The sequence below is a fragment of the Aythya ferina genome (assembly GCF_964211825.1).
Source record: "Aythya ferina genome assembly, chromosome: 13".
NCBI lineage: Eukaryota > Metazoa > Chordata > Aves > Anseriformes > Anatidae > Aythya > Aythya ferina.
The window spans coordinates 329,527-348,915 of record NC_140311.1 but is presented as its reverse complement, the minus strand read 5'-3'; the positions used below and the strand labels follow the sequence as shown (position 1 = coordinate 348,915).

General features: G+C 40.7%; 1 protein-coding gene and 1 long non-coding RNA gene across 2 annotated transcripts; both read left to right on the top strand.

Annotated features, from left to right (window-relative positions):
• The first annotated feature begins 74 nt into the window (after positions 1 to 74).
• Positions 75 to 15,596, top strand: LOC311443670 (heat shock factor protein 3). The gene is made up of 13 exons (XM_084534005.1): positions 75 to 296; positions 1,184 to 1,292; positions 2,913 to 3,040; positions 5,607 to 5,731; positions 6,577 to 6,652; positions 7,361 to 7,422; positions 7,811 to 7,892; positions 8,176 to 8,309; positions 9,411 to 9,656; positions 10,716 to 10,821; positions 11,203 to 11,268; positions 12,417 to 12,483; positions 13,048 to 15,596. The coding sequence occupies exons 1-13, from the start codon at positions 177 to 179 to the stop codon at positions 13,377 to 13,379; spliced, it is 1,653 nt and encodes a 550-aa protein (XP_084390131.1). The 5' UTR covers positions 75 to 176; the 3' UTR covers positions 13,380 to 15,596.
• A 1,566-nt stretch (positions 15,597 to 17,162) lies between these two features.
• LOC311443937 lies at positions 17,163 to 18,243 on the top strand. The gene is made up of 3 exons (XR_014697571.1): positions 17,163 to 17,372; positions 17,860 to 17,932; positions 18,162 to 18,243. It is a non-coding gene; the product is annotated as an uncharacterized lncRNA (long non-coding RNA).
• The last annotated feature ends 1,146 nt before the right edge of the window (positions 18,244 to 19,389 follow it).

The following is a 19,389-nucleotide window of genomic DNA, read 5'->3' as shown; positions in this document are numbered from 1 at the left end:
GCGGGCGGGGCGGGGCCACGCGGCGCGCACCAATGGGCGGCCTTCCTGCGCCCCGGGGCCCCGCCCCGCGCGGCGCGCGTCACGGCGGCCGCCGGGGGCTCCGCCCGGCCCGGCGCGGCCCGGTCCGCCCGCAGCAGCAGCAGCAGCGCCCGGCCCGGCCCGGCTCCAGCCCCAGCATGCGGGAAGGGTCGGCGCTGCCCGGCGGCCCCGGCGCCGCCGCGGTGCCCGGCTTCCTGGCCAAGCTCTGGGCGCTGGTGGAGGACCCGCAGAGCGACGACGTCATCTGCTGGAGCAGGGTGAGCGCGGGCGGGGGCCGCGGGGTCCGGGAGGGGCCCCCAGGGGCTCCCCGGGGGCGCCGGGCTGGGCCGGGCCGAGCCAGCGGAGCGCGGCGCCCCGGGGGCCGATCCCCGCTGTGCGGTGAGGAGCGGAGCGGAGCCCGGAGCCGGCCCTTCCCGTCCCGCAGGAGGGGCCTCTCCGGGCGCGCCTGCCCCGGGGCCGTCCCGTGCCGCTTCCCGGCGTGCGGCCTGCCCTCGCCGCTGTCCTCAGGCCGTGCGGCCCGTGCTGCTCGTCCGCGCCGCTCTGCCTCATCCTCGTGCTTCCCGAGCAGCGCCGGCACCTGCCCGGGCCCGGGGCGCTGGGAGCCGGGAGCAGCGGGCCTGGAGCCGGGCCGGGCTCGTAGCGGCTCCGCAGCGTTACCTGGCTATTTTTAGCGGTGACACAGCGCGTACAATGGAAGAACCGTGTCAGGAGCTAGCCCGACTCCGGCCGGCGGAGATAAAAGCCCTCTAGTGGCACGAATGCCGTCGTGCTTGAGCAATATTTCAGTTTCCTCTGAACTGAGACAGAAGCAGAGCCATGGTTGCCGTTTTTTGCTTTTTTTTTTTTTTTTTTTTTTTTTTTAGAGCTGCTTTTCTTTGGCTTTGGGTAAAGTCTTCAGGGTTCCAAAAACTACCCGCTATGCAAGAGGAGTGTTCCACGTAACAATTTTTGTTGTTTAGGATTCAAACTTGTTAGTACAGTCCCCAGTGCTCATAAATGACCACATAGACAGTACCCTTTTGCCAAGTGTTTTGCCCTTCCATGTCATAGGAACCGTTTCCATCAGTTTATGGTCTTGGCATAAAAGCAAAACCTTAAAAATGCTGTGCTTGTTCTCTCACTGTTACTTCGGCTTGCTTCCTAGAATGGTGAGAACTTCTGTATACTGGATGAGCAGAGGTTTGCTAAGGAGCTGCTCCCGAAGTACTTCAAACACAACAATATCTCCAGTTTCATACGACAGCTGAACATGTGTAAGCATCGTCTGTTTGTGTAATGTGTGTATGCATGCTGCCTGCATTGCTGTACTGAAAAAAAGATTGTCACCCTGATGGATCAGGCTGGACTAAATCCCTCAATTATGTTTTCTGTGCTCTACTTGTGAGCGTCATAGGCATGTTACATAATGGATATCCTATAACTTGTACAGGCAAAGAAACTGGAGTGAGGTGGCAATCCAACACTGTGCAGGGCTGCAGCACAGCAGAAGTGGTTGCTTTGGAGCTGATAGTTTATGGGCCGTGTGAAGGTATAAGCTGTACAGAAAACAGCTGCCTCCTTTAGAATTTCCATTTGGAGGAAGAGGGTTAAGCCATTAAGTAAATCCTTTTCGGGAAAGGAGAGGATCTGAAAGATGTTCTGCATCTGCCTGTGTTTCTTCCATGAACTGTAACTATTTGGGAGCTAAGTGGTGACACCAAACTACAAGCTGTAAATAGTCTGCATGCCTTTACTTTGTTCAGTACAAATACTTCTTTTTTAAAAAAATCTTCCTATTTCATAATGTTAGAAGCATGTTTGGCTCCAATGAAACAGAATGATAGAATTCATCATGTAGCATTGGCAAAGAAAGCTAATTAACGGCAATGGATTGATAATAGTAACAGTGGCTTACAGGGAGTTGTTGAGAAGATTTGGAGGAACTCTGTTCTTGCCCAGATTTCCTTGGTCTCTCTTAGCCAATGTCTATTCAGATTCTATGTTAGACATGACAGAGAAAGTGGTCGTATAGTATCCTTGTGCTGCTGTTTGAGTTAAGAGTTGAGATTCCATACTTGTGTGTCAAAGGAGAGTGCAAACAAACAGTTGTCAGTTACGTTATGGTAAGGCTGAACGCTTACAATGCTGTCCTGAATGCTTACTCTTCATGTCCTTATTGGACTGATGGCCACATCGTTTTCCTGTTGCACTTATCCTAAGCTTTGATTGAAGTTTTCTAATGAGCATGCTGTTGAGGTGCAGTGAGGCTGGAATACGTTAACCGTGTTAAAAACTTGCATGAGGAGAGAGATGCATTGGTCTGTCAACTAGTTTGCATCTACCCTTTGGTATTTCAAGCCATTGTGGAAATTGGGCTGGTAATGTTGTATTTCAAGCAGGTAGTCTTTAATGAAAAAGGTACTGCATGTGCGTGTGTTTCCATAGGTCGAGGGCTAATTTCTCCTTGCATTGTTCTGTAGACCCTGGTGGTAGATGACAGCATTTGTTTTGATATGTAGTTGCCTGAGATTGTTAACATGAAAGGAGAGGTGCAACGATAATATTTTAGTTGTAATGTCCTAATTAATCTCACTTTTGACTGTCTTCTGTGATTATTTGAACATTCTTGTCTTGCCATTGGATACTGGAAAGCCTCTGCCATGCATGCTGCTTGTACAGCCTGCAAGATTATTTGGTGGCATTGTAGATGTGTCCCCTGTCTGTGACAATCGGAGCAGTGAAATGACTGAACACCAAAAGTTCCAGCACCTATTAACTGTATAGCTGTAGGTATTTCAGTAGTTCTGGGGTTTTCTTTAGCTATGTTCTATAGCAGTAAGCTTTACACTGAAAGAAATGACTTTTCTTTTTTTTTTTTTAATCCCTCTCCACAGATGGTTTCAGGAAGGTGATTGCTCTGGAGAATGGTATGATTACAGCAGAGAAAAGCTCAGTCATTGAATTCCAGCATGCATTCTTCAAGCAAGGGAAGGCACATTTATTGGAAAACATCAAGCGCAAGGTATGGTCTATGCATGTATTTACTTTGCCTTTTTCCTTATGAAAAGAAGCTTATCTAGAGGAAGTATGGGGGTGTCAAACACTTTACAGCCAACAAATTCCACGTGAACCAAGGTTATGTGTTGTCAACTCTTTGTAAAAAGAGTCACAGAATGAAAGAAGTAAAAGAAGATACATTGTCACTTGGTGGTCATTGAAAATTAGCAAGGACTACAGCAAGGGCAGCAGTAATCAGTTCATTTGGACAAGCTTGTATGATTTATATTGTTCCTCAAATACTATATCACCAATAAGCTACATCTGGTTTTAGCACTTACAATTTTCTTTTGTACATTCAGGCCTTGTCTGACCTGTTTCTGCACAGATATTTATCTTGTACTTGCGCATTTCAGCCCATAACATCCTGGCTGCCAGAGAAAGACACTATCGTGGTACATCATGTTGACATTTGAACTTCAGTCTTTTCTTTGGAATGTCGTAATATGGTAGCTACATTGCCCAAGTTAATGAAAGAACAGGGTAGGCTTGAGGATTAGCTGGGGAGCCATAATTGTGTTTTGATTGATTCTTCACTGTGCTGTCTCTGTTCAGAATCACAATTGGTCAAATACAGTTGCACGGTTGCTTCTCTGACACAGGCCTGTGCTTTTCCCAGATGCTGTAACTGCTAACTTGTTTTAGCTTGCACACCCTGCTTTCTGGTATGGTGAGACAGTCAGCTGCTGACGTTATGTATGGCACCATGTATCCCATGAGCGTTGCACTGGGTGGAGCATTCTAGATGGGGAGACAAAAGCTCTAGTTAGTGCCAAAGACATTGACACAAAATGGTTGAACATGCTGGTGAAACATACTCTTTGTTGCACAGGAAATGTGATTTTTGCAATGTCTGTTAGCTTTTCTTGCTCTTTACAGCCTGGAATTAAGTAATATTTCAGTTTGTGTTATAAACTGGCTTTCAGGCCTCCAACAGGAGTTCAAGTTTGAATGCAGGGCTTCCTTGACTTACTCTGTTTTACTGTTAGGTCTAGGTTTTCTGCTGATGCGCGTCAGTCTTGACACCCTTATTATCTAGTTACAGACTCTGAAAAAAGTAGTTCCTTGTACTCGGCAGAATGCTTTAGTTTGTTGGCTCCTCTATCTAGAGGCAGGCCTACGGTATTTGAAATTTCTACCTTCTGTCTGCATCTTTTGCATGTCTTTGCCATGGACAGGTGGTATGCTAAGAGGAATCAGATAGAGGAATCAAATTTCATTTGGGATAAGCATTGTGTGCCTTAGCATAAGGTATTATCTACAACAAACAGCGAAGGGTCCGAAAATGTAGTCAGAGAACTGTTGGGCCATTCATTCCATCCTTTGTAACACTGGACCAGAGAAAACAGTTATATCTGTGCAGTGATTGTTGAATGTTATAATTGTGTTGTTTTACCATGAATTGATGGAATATTATTTTATAACACAGTTTGTCAATTTCTGACCACTTAATGAACTGGGAAAGGGGGGGGATCTGTAAGCCAATAACCTGCATGGAAGCTATCTGACACTTCATTAAGCTAATGTCAGATGCTTCCACCTCTCTCTTGGACTTTAAGAGAATAATAAGTAAAATCATAGCATGCTGTAGGTTGGAAGGGGCATCTGATGGCTGTCTGGTACAACTTCATTTTATTTGATTATGGTCAGTATTTGGCTGAATGTTTTGCAAAATTATGTCTACAAAACCTGTACATACCATTCATATTTGTGATGAGACCTATCATTTTCAAAACCCTGAATTGTATATAAACCATCAATGCCACCACCACAGACTTACTGAAGGAAATTAGAGAATTATGACTGTGGAAGTGTGAAGAGGCAAAAATGCGCTTTTTGCTTTCTGATTACTATTCCACCATCATTTGAAGAGGAAGCATTTATAGATTTTGCTGTGGGTAGAAAAGCAGTTTGGACCCTGACTTTCTGGAGACAAGCCTCTGTAATCTTGTAAAGTCACTGCGTGGAATTGTAATAGAGGAAACAACAGTATAGGGATCTGTGGTTCAGCTGGTGTAGGAAAAATTTTCCAATCAGGTAGGTGTCATGTAAGTAGATTCCTGTTTTTTCCCCAATAACTTAATGGAAATTTGTTACTCCTGTGCTGGCAGATTTATCCGCAGTTAAAAATGAATGTGACCATACCCTCTTTTACTCCTCTATTACTTGTTTTGCTTTTGGCTGGTGGCTTACACTTTGACACTAGAGGGCAAGCTTTCTTCAGACATGTCAGAGAGAACCGCTTATGAAAGGCAGTTTTCAACCACTGGTAGGGATTTTAGCATGAATTACAATGGTGCCATTCTCTTGATTTCATTGACATCTTGTTTTTTTTCACATGGTTGAGACTGTCCTAAAGGCTGTCATCTATAACAATTGTCTTGTTTTATGATACACAAGTTTTATATGATCTTACCTAATATTTTAATGGAGTTTTTACCTCTTCTACAGACTAATTACACTGTTCATTTAGCAAAAAGTATGAAAGGCACTGTTCTTAGTAAAGAATGTGTAACTTGATCCTATTTTAGGTATCTGCAGTAAGAACTGAGGATCTCAAGGTCTGTGCAGAGGATTTACACAAAGTACTCTCTGAAGTCCAGGAAATGAGAGAGCAGCAGAACAACATGGATGTCAGACTGGCTAACATGAAGAGGTACGCTCTGTTTCAGAAGCACTTAGGAATTGAATGGGGTTTATAGCTAATGGAGCTTGACTCTAAACATGTTTCAATTGAAACAGGTGATGCTATATTCTTTTTTTATGAATCTGCATTCTGTGCCACACAGCATTTTGAATAGTTTGTTTTCATAATTCAGTAACAGACCAGAAATTCAAACTGGGAGTTTCTTGTCTATCTTGAGATGTCAATTTAGTTGCCATCATCTATAGTATTTTTTTAGGGGTATCAAATAATTTCCTGTTCTAAACACAAAACAGGGCTAGATGCAACAAGGGAGAATTAATGTTTGATTTTCTTTCTGATCAGAAATGGACTTTGTGTGTCCTCATCTCTGTTCCTTCATATGCTTTTTGCATGGGCACTGGGAGTTCACTCAGATCACTGGCATGCAAGTGGGTATCAACCAAAGCTCAGAAGATGAATTTACTCCCTCTGTTCATATTGTTTTGTTTGCTTTTTAATATTTTGAAACTTCTGAGGTGGTCTGTGTTACAAGTAGCCTGTTTCCAAACACCAAGTCTTAATTCTAAGCTTTAGAGGCTTTGAAGGAAGGAATACCTCAGATCAAGATTATTGATGGAGCAGCAGAGAATGAGAATGTGCTAGTTAGTGAGCATTTGGTCCTGCTTGGTGGAGAATGGAGTTAGTTTAACCCAGGGCTTATATTAGTGGATCTGACTAACTAATTGTTAGTTATCCACAGAAGGAATGTTGCCATTGGTCCTGCAAGGTACTGTGAAAGTTTGAAAGCTGTGAAACTAAATCATATAAAGTAAACTCTGTTCATCCTCTGTCTTCTGATTTATTCTGCATTGCAGAGAAAATAAGGCCCTGTGGAAAGAAGTGGCAGTTCTAAGGCAGAAGCACAGTCAACAACAGAAGCTGCTGTCTAAGGTACCATTGCAGCATCTTCAGTGCTACCATCCTTATTCCTGCCTCTGTGATACTTGATGGCATTCTTTGCTTATGTAGAATGATAAATGACACAGAGCTGAACAGGCTATATTAATACAGCACAAAGAAAATGTTCACAGTTCCTGAGTGTCCAAGAAGTAGCACAGCAAAGAATCCCAAGCAAGGGATTTTTCCTTTTACTAAGGAAAATCTTAGTAAAAACAATTTTAATGTGTTGAAATCTCAGTGAATCTTATTTGGAGAGAAATAATTAAATCAAGTTGACCTGGGGTAAATGTGGGGCAGGAGTCATGGTAATGAGCAAGATATTGCAGGCACACAGAATGGAGCCTGTGAAAGAACGAACCAAGGCAGACTTAGAACATTCAAGAAGTCAACTTGGAACCTGGAAACAAAAGGAGTTGCTGCACTGGATCAAATTTTCTCTGGTTTATCCCTCAGCTTTTTCTGGTCTGGAGTTTTCCATAGTGACTTGCGGTGTTATATTACATTTTTGTAAAAATCTGTGCAAGTGAAATAATTTTTCAATGCCTTTTGTAACTTTTTTTTTCTTTTAACATAAAGGTACAAATGGATATTTAATTTACCTGTTAATTTCAATCACAAAAATAAAGTCTGAGTTAATAATTTAATATTCTGATTGCTAAGCTAATCACTTGGTTTTGGCTCTCTGTTTTTTCTTTTTAGATTCTTCAATTTATACTAAGTTTGATGCGAGGAAATTATATTGTTGGGGTCAAAAGGAAAAGGTAATTACTGGATAGGTCACAAACTAGTGTCAGATGTGCATTATGGGGATGAATCAACTTCTAGAAGCAAGATACTTTTCTCAAGGTGCATGATGAATATTTTTACATAGGATGGGAAGAGAATATACTATGCATTTTGAGGTTTGAAGGGAACGGTTGCCAGAAATGGTAGCTCTTTAAAAAAAAAAAAAAAGTGCCAGTGTTACTGACTTATCGCAAAACAAAAAGTGTGCTTAGAGTGTAGTCTGTCTGCAGTACGTTTAAATAAACAACTTCAAAAAAGCCACTTTTGGAAATCAAAGAGTAGTTCTTACTGTTACTGCACATATTTGGCATTGCTACAGCTGTTTACTACAGAAGTATACACTAAAGTCATACTTTGTCTCAGGTCTCTAACGGATGCTGCAGGTGCTTCACCTTCCAAATACAGCCGTCAGTATGTTCGCATACCTGTGGAGAGTGGCCAAGCAGTAAGTCTTTCTAGGGAAGGAGACACTGGGTTGGACAGGATGCTGTACAGTGATCTTGAAGTCTTCCTTACAACTGTTAATATTCTGATCTTATAATCAAATGCACTCTATTTTGAAATGGGCTGATTTAAAACATTGCTCTGTCTGCAAAATCCCACCAATCCATACAACTTGGCATAGATGAAATCTGTACGGGAGATAGAAGCTTCAAGAAGAAAGGAGATTAAACATTAAAAATAACAGACTTTTTTGGTTTATTCATTCTATTTGCTATATATTGCAGATGGCTTTTTCTGAACATAATTCAGATGATGAGGATGGAAATGGTACAGGTCTCATCATTCGAGATATCACTGATACCCTGGAAAATGCCACCAATGGTCTCCTTGCTGTGGCACACACAAGTGGCAGAGCCAGGTACGTATAGGGATGTGAAAGTTAACAACTGAAGCATAAATCCTAGTAGTTATGTTAATGTAAGTTACCCAATATGTTTTGGGAACCCACCTCTGAGTTTCTGCTCTATTTGTACATTATAGGTCTGTTTGTAGGCTCTCTAGACTAAAAAGTAGACCAATTTGAAATTTTTTAGTTCCAGAGACGCAATGTTGTGAGTTTCCCTCCCACTAAATGTCCATGTATTCTTATGCCCTCTTTGGTCTGTCAGAATTTAGTTATGTGAAGTCAAGCTGTTCTTTTCCATATGTCCTATATATGAACTCATTATCAATCTGAAGAGTTACAGAGCCGGTGTTTGGTCTCCATGCTGGAAGAAAAAAACATGAGGTTTTGTTAGCAAATTAAAAAAACAAAACAAAAAAAAACCTGTAAGAATTGAACCTTTTTTAAAAAATCACATTTTATTCTGGTCTATTCTGTATAGCAGGTATGAAATAAATGCAAATAAAAGGCTTAAAGGGGGGCTTTTCTTTATAGAAACTGAAAATGCGTGACTGTGACTGTCAGTATATAAAGGGGGGTTATAAGAGATGGAGAGAGATTTTTATCAGTGTCTCCAGTGGCAGGACAAAAGGTAATGGTTTTAAACTGACAGAGGGTAGATTTAGCTTGGATATTAAGAAGAATTTATTTTGTGATTAGGGTAGGGAGGTGCTCTAACAGCCTGTCCAGAAAAGATCATGGATGCCCCATGATTGAAAGTGTTCCACGTCAGGTTGGACAGGACTTTCAAGCAACTTGAACTAGTGAAAGATGTCCCTGCCTATGGCAGGGTGTTTGGACTGGGTGATCTTTAAAGGTCCTTTCCTACCCAAACCATTTTATGATTGTATGAAAATGGGGCGTTCTGCTCTGATACATGCTGTCCATAGAAATTGTAACAACTGATTCTTCATCTGCCTTTAGGAAGGCACTTTCTTTTACAAGACCAGTTGGTTATTTGAGCTCTTAATAGGCTTGACCTCACTAGGTATTAAGATGTAAAATACTAATCTTCCAGCGAGCACTAACACAGTTGATATTCTCCTGTGTCTTGTTTCTCTGTGGGTTGCATTTTAGAGAGACACAGACAGCTCTGGATCCTGGCTTACCTATTTGTCAAGTATCACAGCCAAATGAGTTAAATTGCGTAGAACCTATCCCTCCAGTTCATATAAATGATGTCAGCAAATCCGGTGAAATAGGAAATGTTGCTGTGGAACTCCATGCTGCACAAGCTAATGCTCCAGAAGACCCTGCATCAGTGATTGACTCCATCTTGAATGAGAATAACTCTGGAAACCAAAGTGATCCTTTACTGGACAGGTATGCAGATCACTATATTCACTTATTTCTGGACACTTACGCAGTTGTCTTGCAGAATCTCATTATTAAACAGTTCTGTGTCATAGTTTTAGAGGATGTATCTAGCAGAACATAGTGAAATTGCTTTTCAAACATCTCCAATGAAATGAGTTTTCTCCCCCTTTTCTAATAGGTCTTGAAAAAGACAAGCATTAGCATAGACTAAAAGCAGGGCAAGTTCATCTGGAATCTGTTCTGTCAGCTGTCACAAGTTTGCCTTGACTTCTGGTATTTCTTTTGGAGCATTAGTGTGGTTGGTCTGTCCTGTCAGCCCTTGTATCGCCAACTACTGATGTTGCCAAGTGTGCTGCCCAACAGCAGATCAGACTAGAGATTTCAGTAGGGAACCATGCACCTCCTTGTTTCTTAGGACTGCCTTGAAATTGTACATTATTTGTAGCTAAGTATTCGAATACAGGAGTAAGCTTGCAGCACAGTGAGAAACTCAGTACTGGGCCACATGTGCCACTTCCTTTCTACTTCATTTATTGTCCCTTGTATCATGACCCCAGTCCTTACAAACACATACAATTAGGTAACAATCTGGTGTTCCTGTTTCAAAATAGATACCTAGTGTTCCTTCAGATGCAGATTATCTGTAGTCCTTTGCTTATCATTTATTGTTCACAGGTAAAAGCTTTTGGACCTTATCCTAAACAGATACTAGTCCATAGACTGAATTCTGAGAACATTCAAAAGATATTAAAATGAAAGAGGAAATAGTTACATGAGGAGGATTGCTTTTTTGAAATGATAGCTGTTACGATACTTGCTGTACAGATGGCTTTCCTTGCATGTGTTCTGCAAAGAATTGGGCCATGGAAATTGATACAGCAATGTGGTTTTGTTAATTTGGCCATAAGCTGTTCTGGATTGTGAGCAACCCTGTCTGGCTGTCATCTTGCCCAACAGCTGTAATAACCAACCAATTAGCAGCTTATAAGAGGTTTTTCCTGTCCTGTAGTGTAAAAGAAGACCCTAATTGCTGACTGTTGCTTGTGGTAATTTTCTTTTTTTCAGAGAGGAAATTCAAGATTTTCTTAATTGTATTGATGCCAGCCTTGAAGAGCTTCAAGCAATGTTGTCTGGGAAGCAGTATAACTTTGGCTCTGAAGCTTTCAGCGATGTGAGTGGCTTTTCATTTATTCTGGTTTCTGAAAAGTACAGTTTAGGTTGTGTTACAAGATTTTATGGATTTGTTCCATGTTGTAATGGGCAAGTGAGAAGAAAATCTTGAAAAGCAAATAGTTATGGATAGAATTGTACATAGTCATCCGAGGAGTCTAACAAAATATAAGGTAATGCTGAGAGCCTTTTTCAGTTTATACAGTACTTTCATTTCATATAACTTAAAAACAACCAACTTCTCTCCTTCTTGCTGTTTATCGTCACATCCTGATTACTGATCCATGTGCTTCCTTGGGCAGATGAAGTAGGATCTCTCAGAAGTTTTAATAACCTTATTATGTCATAAACTCTCCTATATATGGTCTGTTTCTGTTTTCAGACATTTAATCCTGAGCTGCCAGCTCTGGATATGAACTTGATGGAAACTCCCCCTGGTATGGAAAATGTAAGAGTAAGATTTGCTTCTGTGGTGGGGAGGGCTAAAGTGATTCTAAGAGCTAAACTTTCCTGATGCAGTTTAAGGGTAGGGACCAGACTGATAGCACAGGATGAAACTGACATTTTATTTAATCCTTATGACTTCATGTTTTCTGTTATTACTGTTGGTGTACAGGAATGTAATAAGGTTCTCAAAATAAGCTTCTTAAATTTCTAGCTGCAGTAACACACTCAGTGTGCTGATTTCAATTGATACTTTGCTTAGAATAACACTTTGCTTTATAAATGTACCTGAGAGCATAAGGAAGAGGGAAACACACTGGTGTTTGCTGAATGAGCTGTCTGCCTGCCCTGAGGAACTTTTTTAATTATTCCTGTCTATTAATTCTGTATCTTCTGTTTAGAAAGAACAGGTTGGAAAATCTAGTCTCTGTTTTTGGTCTATGTGAAAAGAGTTTCTTGTTTTGTCTTTTAGTCAAGTAATAACTACGCCTGGGATTGTAGTTCAGATTGTGTGCCTTCATCTGCTGGAAGGCTGAAGAAAAAGTATTAAACAAAGAAAAAAAAAAGTAATGCGGTATGCAGTATTTATTCTAAACATGTCTGCATAAAACTTCCTCAGAGGACATGCTAAAGCTCAGTACAACTTTCCTTTTTTGGGCCCCATTCAATAGAATGTCTTATGTTACAAAAAAGCCTTGCAAGTGTCATTTATTTTGTAACTCAGCAATACTATTTGAACTAGGACTTCTCTGTCATGGGAGCTTACATCACAACTGAGGTAAAATCCTGTTGTGTTCGAGCAGTGCTTGTAAAACTTGATTTTATTGCTGAAATCATGTGTAACAGTGTTATTCCAACAAAGCAGACCATAAGAAAGCTTTGGGCTGGGTGGGTAAACTGAATATTTGCTAATCATGAGATTGTTTGGCTCTGGTAAGTTAAGTTTGTCTGTATTTCGTCTTGCACTTTTCTGAGAGTTCCTGTTTGCCGGCCTCTGTGGAATAATGGGTTTGTGGGGTCAGGAGTTTACATTACTCAGCGGTGTCATTCCTATTCCCTCCTCCTTTCACCTTTAATTATGTTAACCAGCCAGTTAAGAACTGGATATTTTTGTTAAGCATTCTGTTTTATTCTTTGTCCATTTTGCTTCAGATTGCGAACTTGGCAGACAGCACTGAAGATCTAGGAGCAAGTGAGAGAGAAACAGCAGGAAGCAAAGGTGGGCAGGAAGGAACAGCTGTGACAATTCCATACTCTTCCAAAACTATGTATTGAAATGGAATTTTTCTAGCTTGTAATACGGCTTAATTCCTTCTTTGGCCTGGGCTTAAAAAGTTCTTAAAGACTGGGATGTTTCACTGACTTTAATGAAGCTGTACCTCAATCTTACAGGCCCCGTTCTGTTCCCCATGTTGGTGTTAACCGTTCCTCTTTTCTTATATGTGACGGAGTGCCACAATAAGGAGCAGAACTGCAAATGTCATTGTGGAAGTATCTCGTATATGGGCTACAACACCCACAAATGAAGTGCTACTCATTCTACTTTAGTGATGCCAGTGCATGCAATATATTCAGTGGCCTGAAGTGTGTTTTAGATACTGATCTTAGCTGTAGGTCTTAGTCATTTCCAACTGTAGATGTGGTCTTTCAGAGCTCAGCTGTGCAGTTTTCTTTAGTGAACCAAGTTTTGAAGCACCTTTTCCAGTGTTCCTTGCGTTCCTTTAAAGCATTTCCCTTTAAGTGTCGTAGGATCCTGGAGTTTAAAATGTTTGTTTTCCCTCAGATATGCAGCTGATACAGTACAGGGCCAATCCTCTGCTTTCATTATTTGAAGAACTACCTTCCAGTGAAGCCACAGGGAAGACAGAGGATCCAAAAGACCTCCTCTTGGCCCCGCTGGAGGAAAAACCTGCTCTCCAACCTCCTTCAGGTGGTGAAACTGTCTTGCCATTAGCAGCTCCAGAAAACCAGGCAGAGCCTCCGGATGCTCTGGGAATGGGTGATCCACCTCTCCTCTCAGAAGATGGGAATGGAGAGTATAAACTGTTTCCACTCTTGCTCCTCAGTCCTGTTGCTAACTTCATAGAAGAGGCCTCTGAGATAGAAACTTCTTGAACTCATGTAATATGTATAACTGGCGTAGTGGTGTGAAACAGACAGCAAGGATAAATGGATCAGCAAGAAGTTTGATCTTCTCTCTCCTATCCTGCTTACTGGGTGTCATATTCTATATAGACAAGAGAAAGTTCTCTTTCTACAAGCAAGGAGTGCATGTGGAAAAGCTGAAAACAAGCTCAAAGCAAGAGATAATGGGAATGAAGACATGGGGAGGAGGGAAGCGCAACCTTTCTGTAAACATACCGCAATGTATTCCATAACTGTTTTAATCTGATATCCTTATTGCAAAAGGAAATCTGTTTGTATCCTGTTTGTAAAATCTGGCTGTTTTTTATTAGCTATGTAGTAATGTCGTGTGTAATGTTTCAAACCTGAGTTTTACTTTTTCTGAGATGTTTCAAGAGGTGGCTTGTCTATTGTTTGGATTTTTTTTTTTAATTTGAGGTTTCTTTTTTAATAGTTTGTGGCTACAATTGTTTGCACCTGCTTAGATTACTTTCCTACTCCTAGATTTGCTCCTAGGTACAGGGAACATTTTTTCCTATGGAAAATTATATTTTAACTCTGGAATATTACTTTTTAACATCCTAACACGCATCCATTGCCATGGATTGTAGGTGTTGCAGTAGGAAGTGCTTGCCACTGTGCATAATGCTGATTTCTCATGCACATTGTGTGGCAGCTCTTCTAGGGTAACTTGCACATAGGTCATTTGTTCTTGAAAATTGTGGGTAGAACTCATTCGTGAGGTGTCTACTGAAGTCTAGCAGCTATCCTTAAAATGTCTTTAAAAAAAATAAATCCTTAAAACAAAAAAGGTATGGGGTAACTTGCGCTGACATAGGACATTCATTTTCTCTTCTGCTTGCAGTATGTAGTTGTTTATCTGACCTCACATGAACAGTGGACTTTGTCCTGCATTTTCTGCTCATGGGATTTTAAAGCTAAATTGACTAAAATCATTTGACTCCATTGACAATGAATGACAAACTGTTGTCTGCCTAATTAAACTTTTCCCAGAATTCTGTCCTACACTGTTTTCCAAACTTCTTTGAACAGCTGTAATGTAGACGTCAGCATTTATCCACTGTTGTCAGTGGGACAGCAAGTGCTCTTTCACTGATACGAAATCTTTAACAGTCTATCGCAAGCCCACACAAACCTGAAATTTGCCGTAGTCATACAAAAATGTTGGGGCTTGAAAAGGCCTGGAGACAAGTAGAAAAAGAGCTGTGTAATGCCATATGGTATTTTCTACTGCTGCAATTACTTGGAAAAAAACAGTTTTAGGAAAAAGTCTACCTACAGGCTTTATTCTCTGAAATTTCTGAACTAATAGTTCTTCTATGCTCAAGAAACCAAGTTATTTTGATATACTGAAGCCTACAAGATAATGCATGTTATCTATGCTGGCCTGGCTAGATTGGGTTTGTGCTTCATTTTTAAATCTTTTGAGTTGACAAGGGAGGATCTTTCTACTGAGTGTATGTGTGTGTATACCTGTAACACCTTCAGTATTGTTTTATTCCATTGTTTATAACTTCCTCGCCTCTATGACCCTTCATGTTCGTATTTGATGAAATGCCTTTTGTCAAGTATGTCTTATTCTAGTCTGTCTCAGTCTTTCTTTTTGCTTACTTTTCTTTCTTGAAACAAAGGGCTGAATGGTCTTAAGTTTTCCTGAGCTGAGGGAAAAATGAATTGGGTTCTGGTTGGTTTTTTGTTTGTTTGTTTGTTTGTTTTTTTATTCCCAAAGGCCTCAATTTTGCCAAGAGTGAAACAGTAAAAAATTTAGAGACTTCTTCTGCAGTATTTTGGCAGCATAGTGCAGAAAACAAAGTTCTTTGAAGGGTAGATTTTCTGTAATGTCCATTTCCTGAATAGGTTAAACTGAAGAATAATTCCTGTAATGGATTAATGTCGTGTTCTTCCATGATGGAATCTGATCTCACTGCATCTTGCCATCAGCTGTTTGATTGAACTGCATAATTTTTTTTTTTTTTTAACACAATTCGTCTCTTAAGAAGTTAAGAAACCAAGGCTTAAGAAAGCTTCAAATAAGAATTTGTGAATCTAAGTCTGGTTTATGTACTGGTCTAAGAAATATATGTATTTGCAAGTTTGTTTACAAAAATTGCAATGAAAAGGGGAAGGTTGAATAGCAAGGAAAAACACCATCATGCACTGAAGTAATTAAACTATTGAATTGCAAAACTGTTACGGTGTTTCTTGTATGTTACTTTGACGTCTGTTCTTTGTTCCTCTTTTGCCAACACATTTCCCAAACCAGCTTACTGAACTATCTATCTAGAAGGAAGAACGTCAATGCTCACTAACCCATTTCAATATGCAGCTGCTGCTTGTTCAATAACTCGTGTACTAAGGTTAGCCTGGCAGCTGCTTGCAGAGATCTGAGCCTGAGAAAGAAGGAAGTTCAGATTTATTAACCCATAGAATCAAAGCTTATGGCAGTAGGATTGACTGCCACTGATTGTGTTAGGTCAGGTCACATTTGCAAGTGTTTGTTCATTGCCTTTGTATAGTTTGCTGGGTGCCAGCCTTCACATCTTAGCACTGAGGGGACCTGATACTAAGTGATCTTTCATAGACAATGATTCTTAGGCCTTCTGCCTGTTCCATCACCAACATATTTTGCTGTTTCAACAGTTGGGATGATTCTGAATGTACTTATGTACAGAGTTCAATCATGTTTGCTATTTGGGTACATTTGCAACACAAAAAATGTTTCAGCCCTTTAGAGAGGTGCATGGTCCCAGAGGATTCAGGATCCAGGGATTTCTCCCCCCTCCTTTGAGCCCAGGTTGGTCCTGTGTTGCAGGATCACAGCTTCTGCCTCATACCTGCTGTGCATGCTGCCTGCTGTGCCTCAGGTGGTATGGGTGGCAGCGTGCTTTTATCAGCATTTCTTGTTGCTGGCATACCCGCATCAGTTCTTCCCATTACTGAAAGCCTTTTGTAAGTCTTCTGTCTGGTCCAAGCTTTCCCAGGTTTCTCAAGTACATTAGTAACCACCAGTTACAATGTCAATCGTGCTGAGTTATTCCTTTTCCCAACCGTTCCTTTTGCAGGCAGCATTTCAGCTTCAGCAGGACACCTAGATAATCCTTCCCATTTAACAGCTCACTGAGGTCACTCAGACCAAAGTTTGCATGGCTGCCTCTGCACCTGTGTGTAGGGCCAGCCAGGCACCCACACTGTCTATTCTCCACTGTCCTCTTCTCTGAAAGGCATTTCTCATCGGGACTGTGCCAGCTATGCCAGACGGAATGTACCACTGCAAGTGCTCATTACAAGTTCTAGGAAGAAAGGCCCACAGATTCCATAAGGTATTGACTGAAATACCATTTACTGGAACTTAGGGAACAGCATAGGTAATTTTACATCACTTTAGAGATCAGCAGACCTCTAGCCCTGATGTGGCACACTGTGGATCCTATTTGTGCCACGGTTAACTGACACTGTAAGAGTTTTTGTAGGATTTTTCTAGAAGTCAAGAACTCTGTTCATCTTTTCTACTGCTGAGAAAAAGGATGTTTGTATGAAAAAGTGCTGCTTCACTTCAAGATAAAGACAAGGGCTTGCCACTGGTGTTATCACTGGAAGCCACAGGCAGTCTATCTGCAGCCAGCTGATATCTGCTGCACTGCACAGGCCTAAAAGTGAAACCACGTGTGCAGCACAACAGGTGAGACAGTAGCAGATCACCAGTCCCTTGATGTACAAGCCTGGTTAGGACCACAACATCATTGCAACTTTATGCATAACAAGTTCGCGTTACCAATGAGCAAAGTTGCTTCACTATAGTGCAAGCTTGCTTCCTCCCCCAGCACCAATGTCCAGGGCCAATGCTTTTCCTTCTGGTTTTATTCTGCTGTATCACACTGTTAGGGGAAGGAAGAGTTGCTGTTCCCTGCCTTGTCTGTTCTAAGAATTCGCAGAACACACCTAGGCATGACAAGCACCGAGTGAGTAAGTCCGACCACATTCTCCTTTCGGCATCTTTTCTCATACTCTTTCAGACTAGCACTCCACACACAGCCCATTTCACCATATCCATCCATTTTTAATTCATGTTGCTTTGTACTTGCTAACGCAGAGCATTTCAGAGTATGAGCTAACTGCGTGATTTGCAAGAGGAAGGATAACAAGCCATGCAGTGCCTATGACATCCCCAACTTCTTGAGAAACACCACAGTCCAATAAAACTTAGATAAATCCTCTTCTGGAGGTTCAGGCAGAGAGGTATCTCAGCTCATGATGGTCTTCAGAGTTTACGGCAATGTTCTGTGATTCCTGTCTCTCCTGAGCTGTATGATGGCACCTCATCCATATCATGCTCAGTGTGTTGTGCTGTCTCCTAAAGCAAGATTGCCATTTTAAAACACAGTATTTGTATTATTACACTTCCACAAAGTAAAAGCAAGAACTCAATGCCAATGTTCATCTCCGTGTACAGGTGTCTATGCCTGCATCCAGTAAATGACAAGAAATTTTTCCTGCCACTGTCTCACATAACCACAAATGTAAATGTAAGTATAAATACATATACCTGTTTGGTTTTTTTTGTCAGGTGGTGTTAGTTCAGTCTAAAAGCTTCCAGTGTGTACCCTGCTAGTGGTGGGTTTCCTTATGACTTTTCCTTTCCCCAGGAAACAGTGCAATTAATCTGAAATTTAGCATGTTCCTTTCTCCTCCTTCTTTGAACCAAGAAGTGTGTGAACACTGCAACCTGCACAAGTGTTTCCTTCCTCTTCCCAGCTCAAAGGCTGCAGATTGGAACTGCATCTCATGGAAAACTAATAACGGAAGAATAGAAGGCTACAAGGGAGGAGCATGTGAAATCAGGTCCCCAAAATCTTTTGAACTGCTGTTGAATCTTCTTGTCTGTTTTATCATGTACAATATTTTCTGAAGCATGTACACTTTAAGGTGGTTAGATGTCCTCTTTAATTGCAGGAATAGCTGCAAATACAGTAGACGATAAGGAATTAGCTGAACTGATGATTCTCTGGGTTGTGACTGATGACATCTTGTGGAAAAAAAAAAAAAAAAGACTTTTCTAACCTAATAAAGGCATGAAAATTGTGTATAGGAAAACCATCATCTTCAGGGAAACATAGATCAGAATGTAATGATCTGAAAAGAAACAAATTCAGACTCATACCAATAATATTGCTATTATTAGATCAAAGTAGTCAAAAATTTTTATATTCATATACATATCCAGGCTTTTAAGCACCAATATTTTGCAGAATGAACTATTAGTGACTCTAAAATATGAATGTATGTAAAAGTAAGATATCCTATTGAAAGCAAAGACCTTGAAAGAAAAGGAACAAGATAATATCAGAGCTCCCAAGACCGCATACACAAATCTCCTGTTTTTAATGTTAAACTACATAATAATCTAATGAAGCTGCCCAGAAATGATAATGTAGGTGGGGCTGTCTTTAAGCTATATATAAGACTACAAGAACTATTTTTTCCCTGTATTTCCGCTACTTCAGAATCAGGTATGCAACATTATTTGTGCTGGTATCCTACACCGTGCTTCTACAGATGCAAACGCTGCCTTATTGTCGTTAAAGGTGATTGTATTTTAGGATATGGTTTAAGATTTTGTTGATTGTTTAATTATTCTGGTTACTTTCATTTGAAGACTGAATGTTGAATTTGGAAGTAGCAATAGCAAAGTGCTTACATCAATTTAGCTGAATACAATGAAGCATAAGTATTTCTGCCATTAAGAGGGTAAGTGAAGAGCTGTAGAAGACAAAAATATATTAAATCTCTTGAACATAATGTTTCCATATGTAATAAATATTTCTTCTATACAGATCTAGTGCTCAAACTACTTAACACTAAAGAGTGACTAGTACTATCTTTAACAAATAATAACAGATCTCATTAGAGTTAAGAAATCATGATTGCCTAGTCTCAAAGAGTTTCTACTTTGGTAAGTTTCTTTTTTTTTCTTTCTATGTAT

What these genes read in the sequence shown, in the direction of transcription:
- LOC311443670 (XM_084534005.1), top strand. Translation starts at nt 177, where the DNA reads ATGCGGGAAGGGTCGGCGCTGCCCGGCGGCCCCGGCGCCGCCGCGGTG. An exon ending in CATACGACAGCTGAACATGT is followed by an intron (nt 1,293 to 2,912) that starts GTAAGCATCGTC and finishes CCCTCTCCACAG; the next exon opens with ATGGTTTCAGGAAGGTGATT. An exon ending in CACACAAGTGGCAGAGCCAG is followed by an intron (nt 8,310 to 9,410) that starts GTACGTATAGGG and finishes GTTGCATTTTAG; the next exon opens with AGAGACACAGACAGCTCTGG.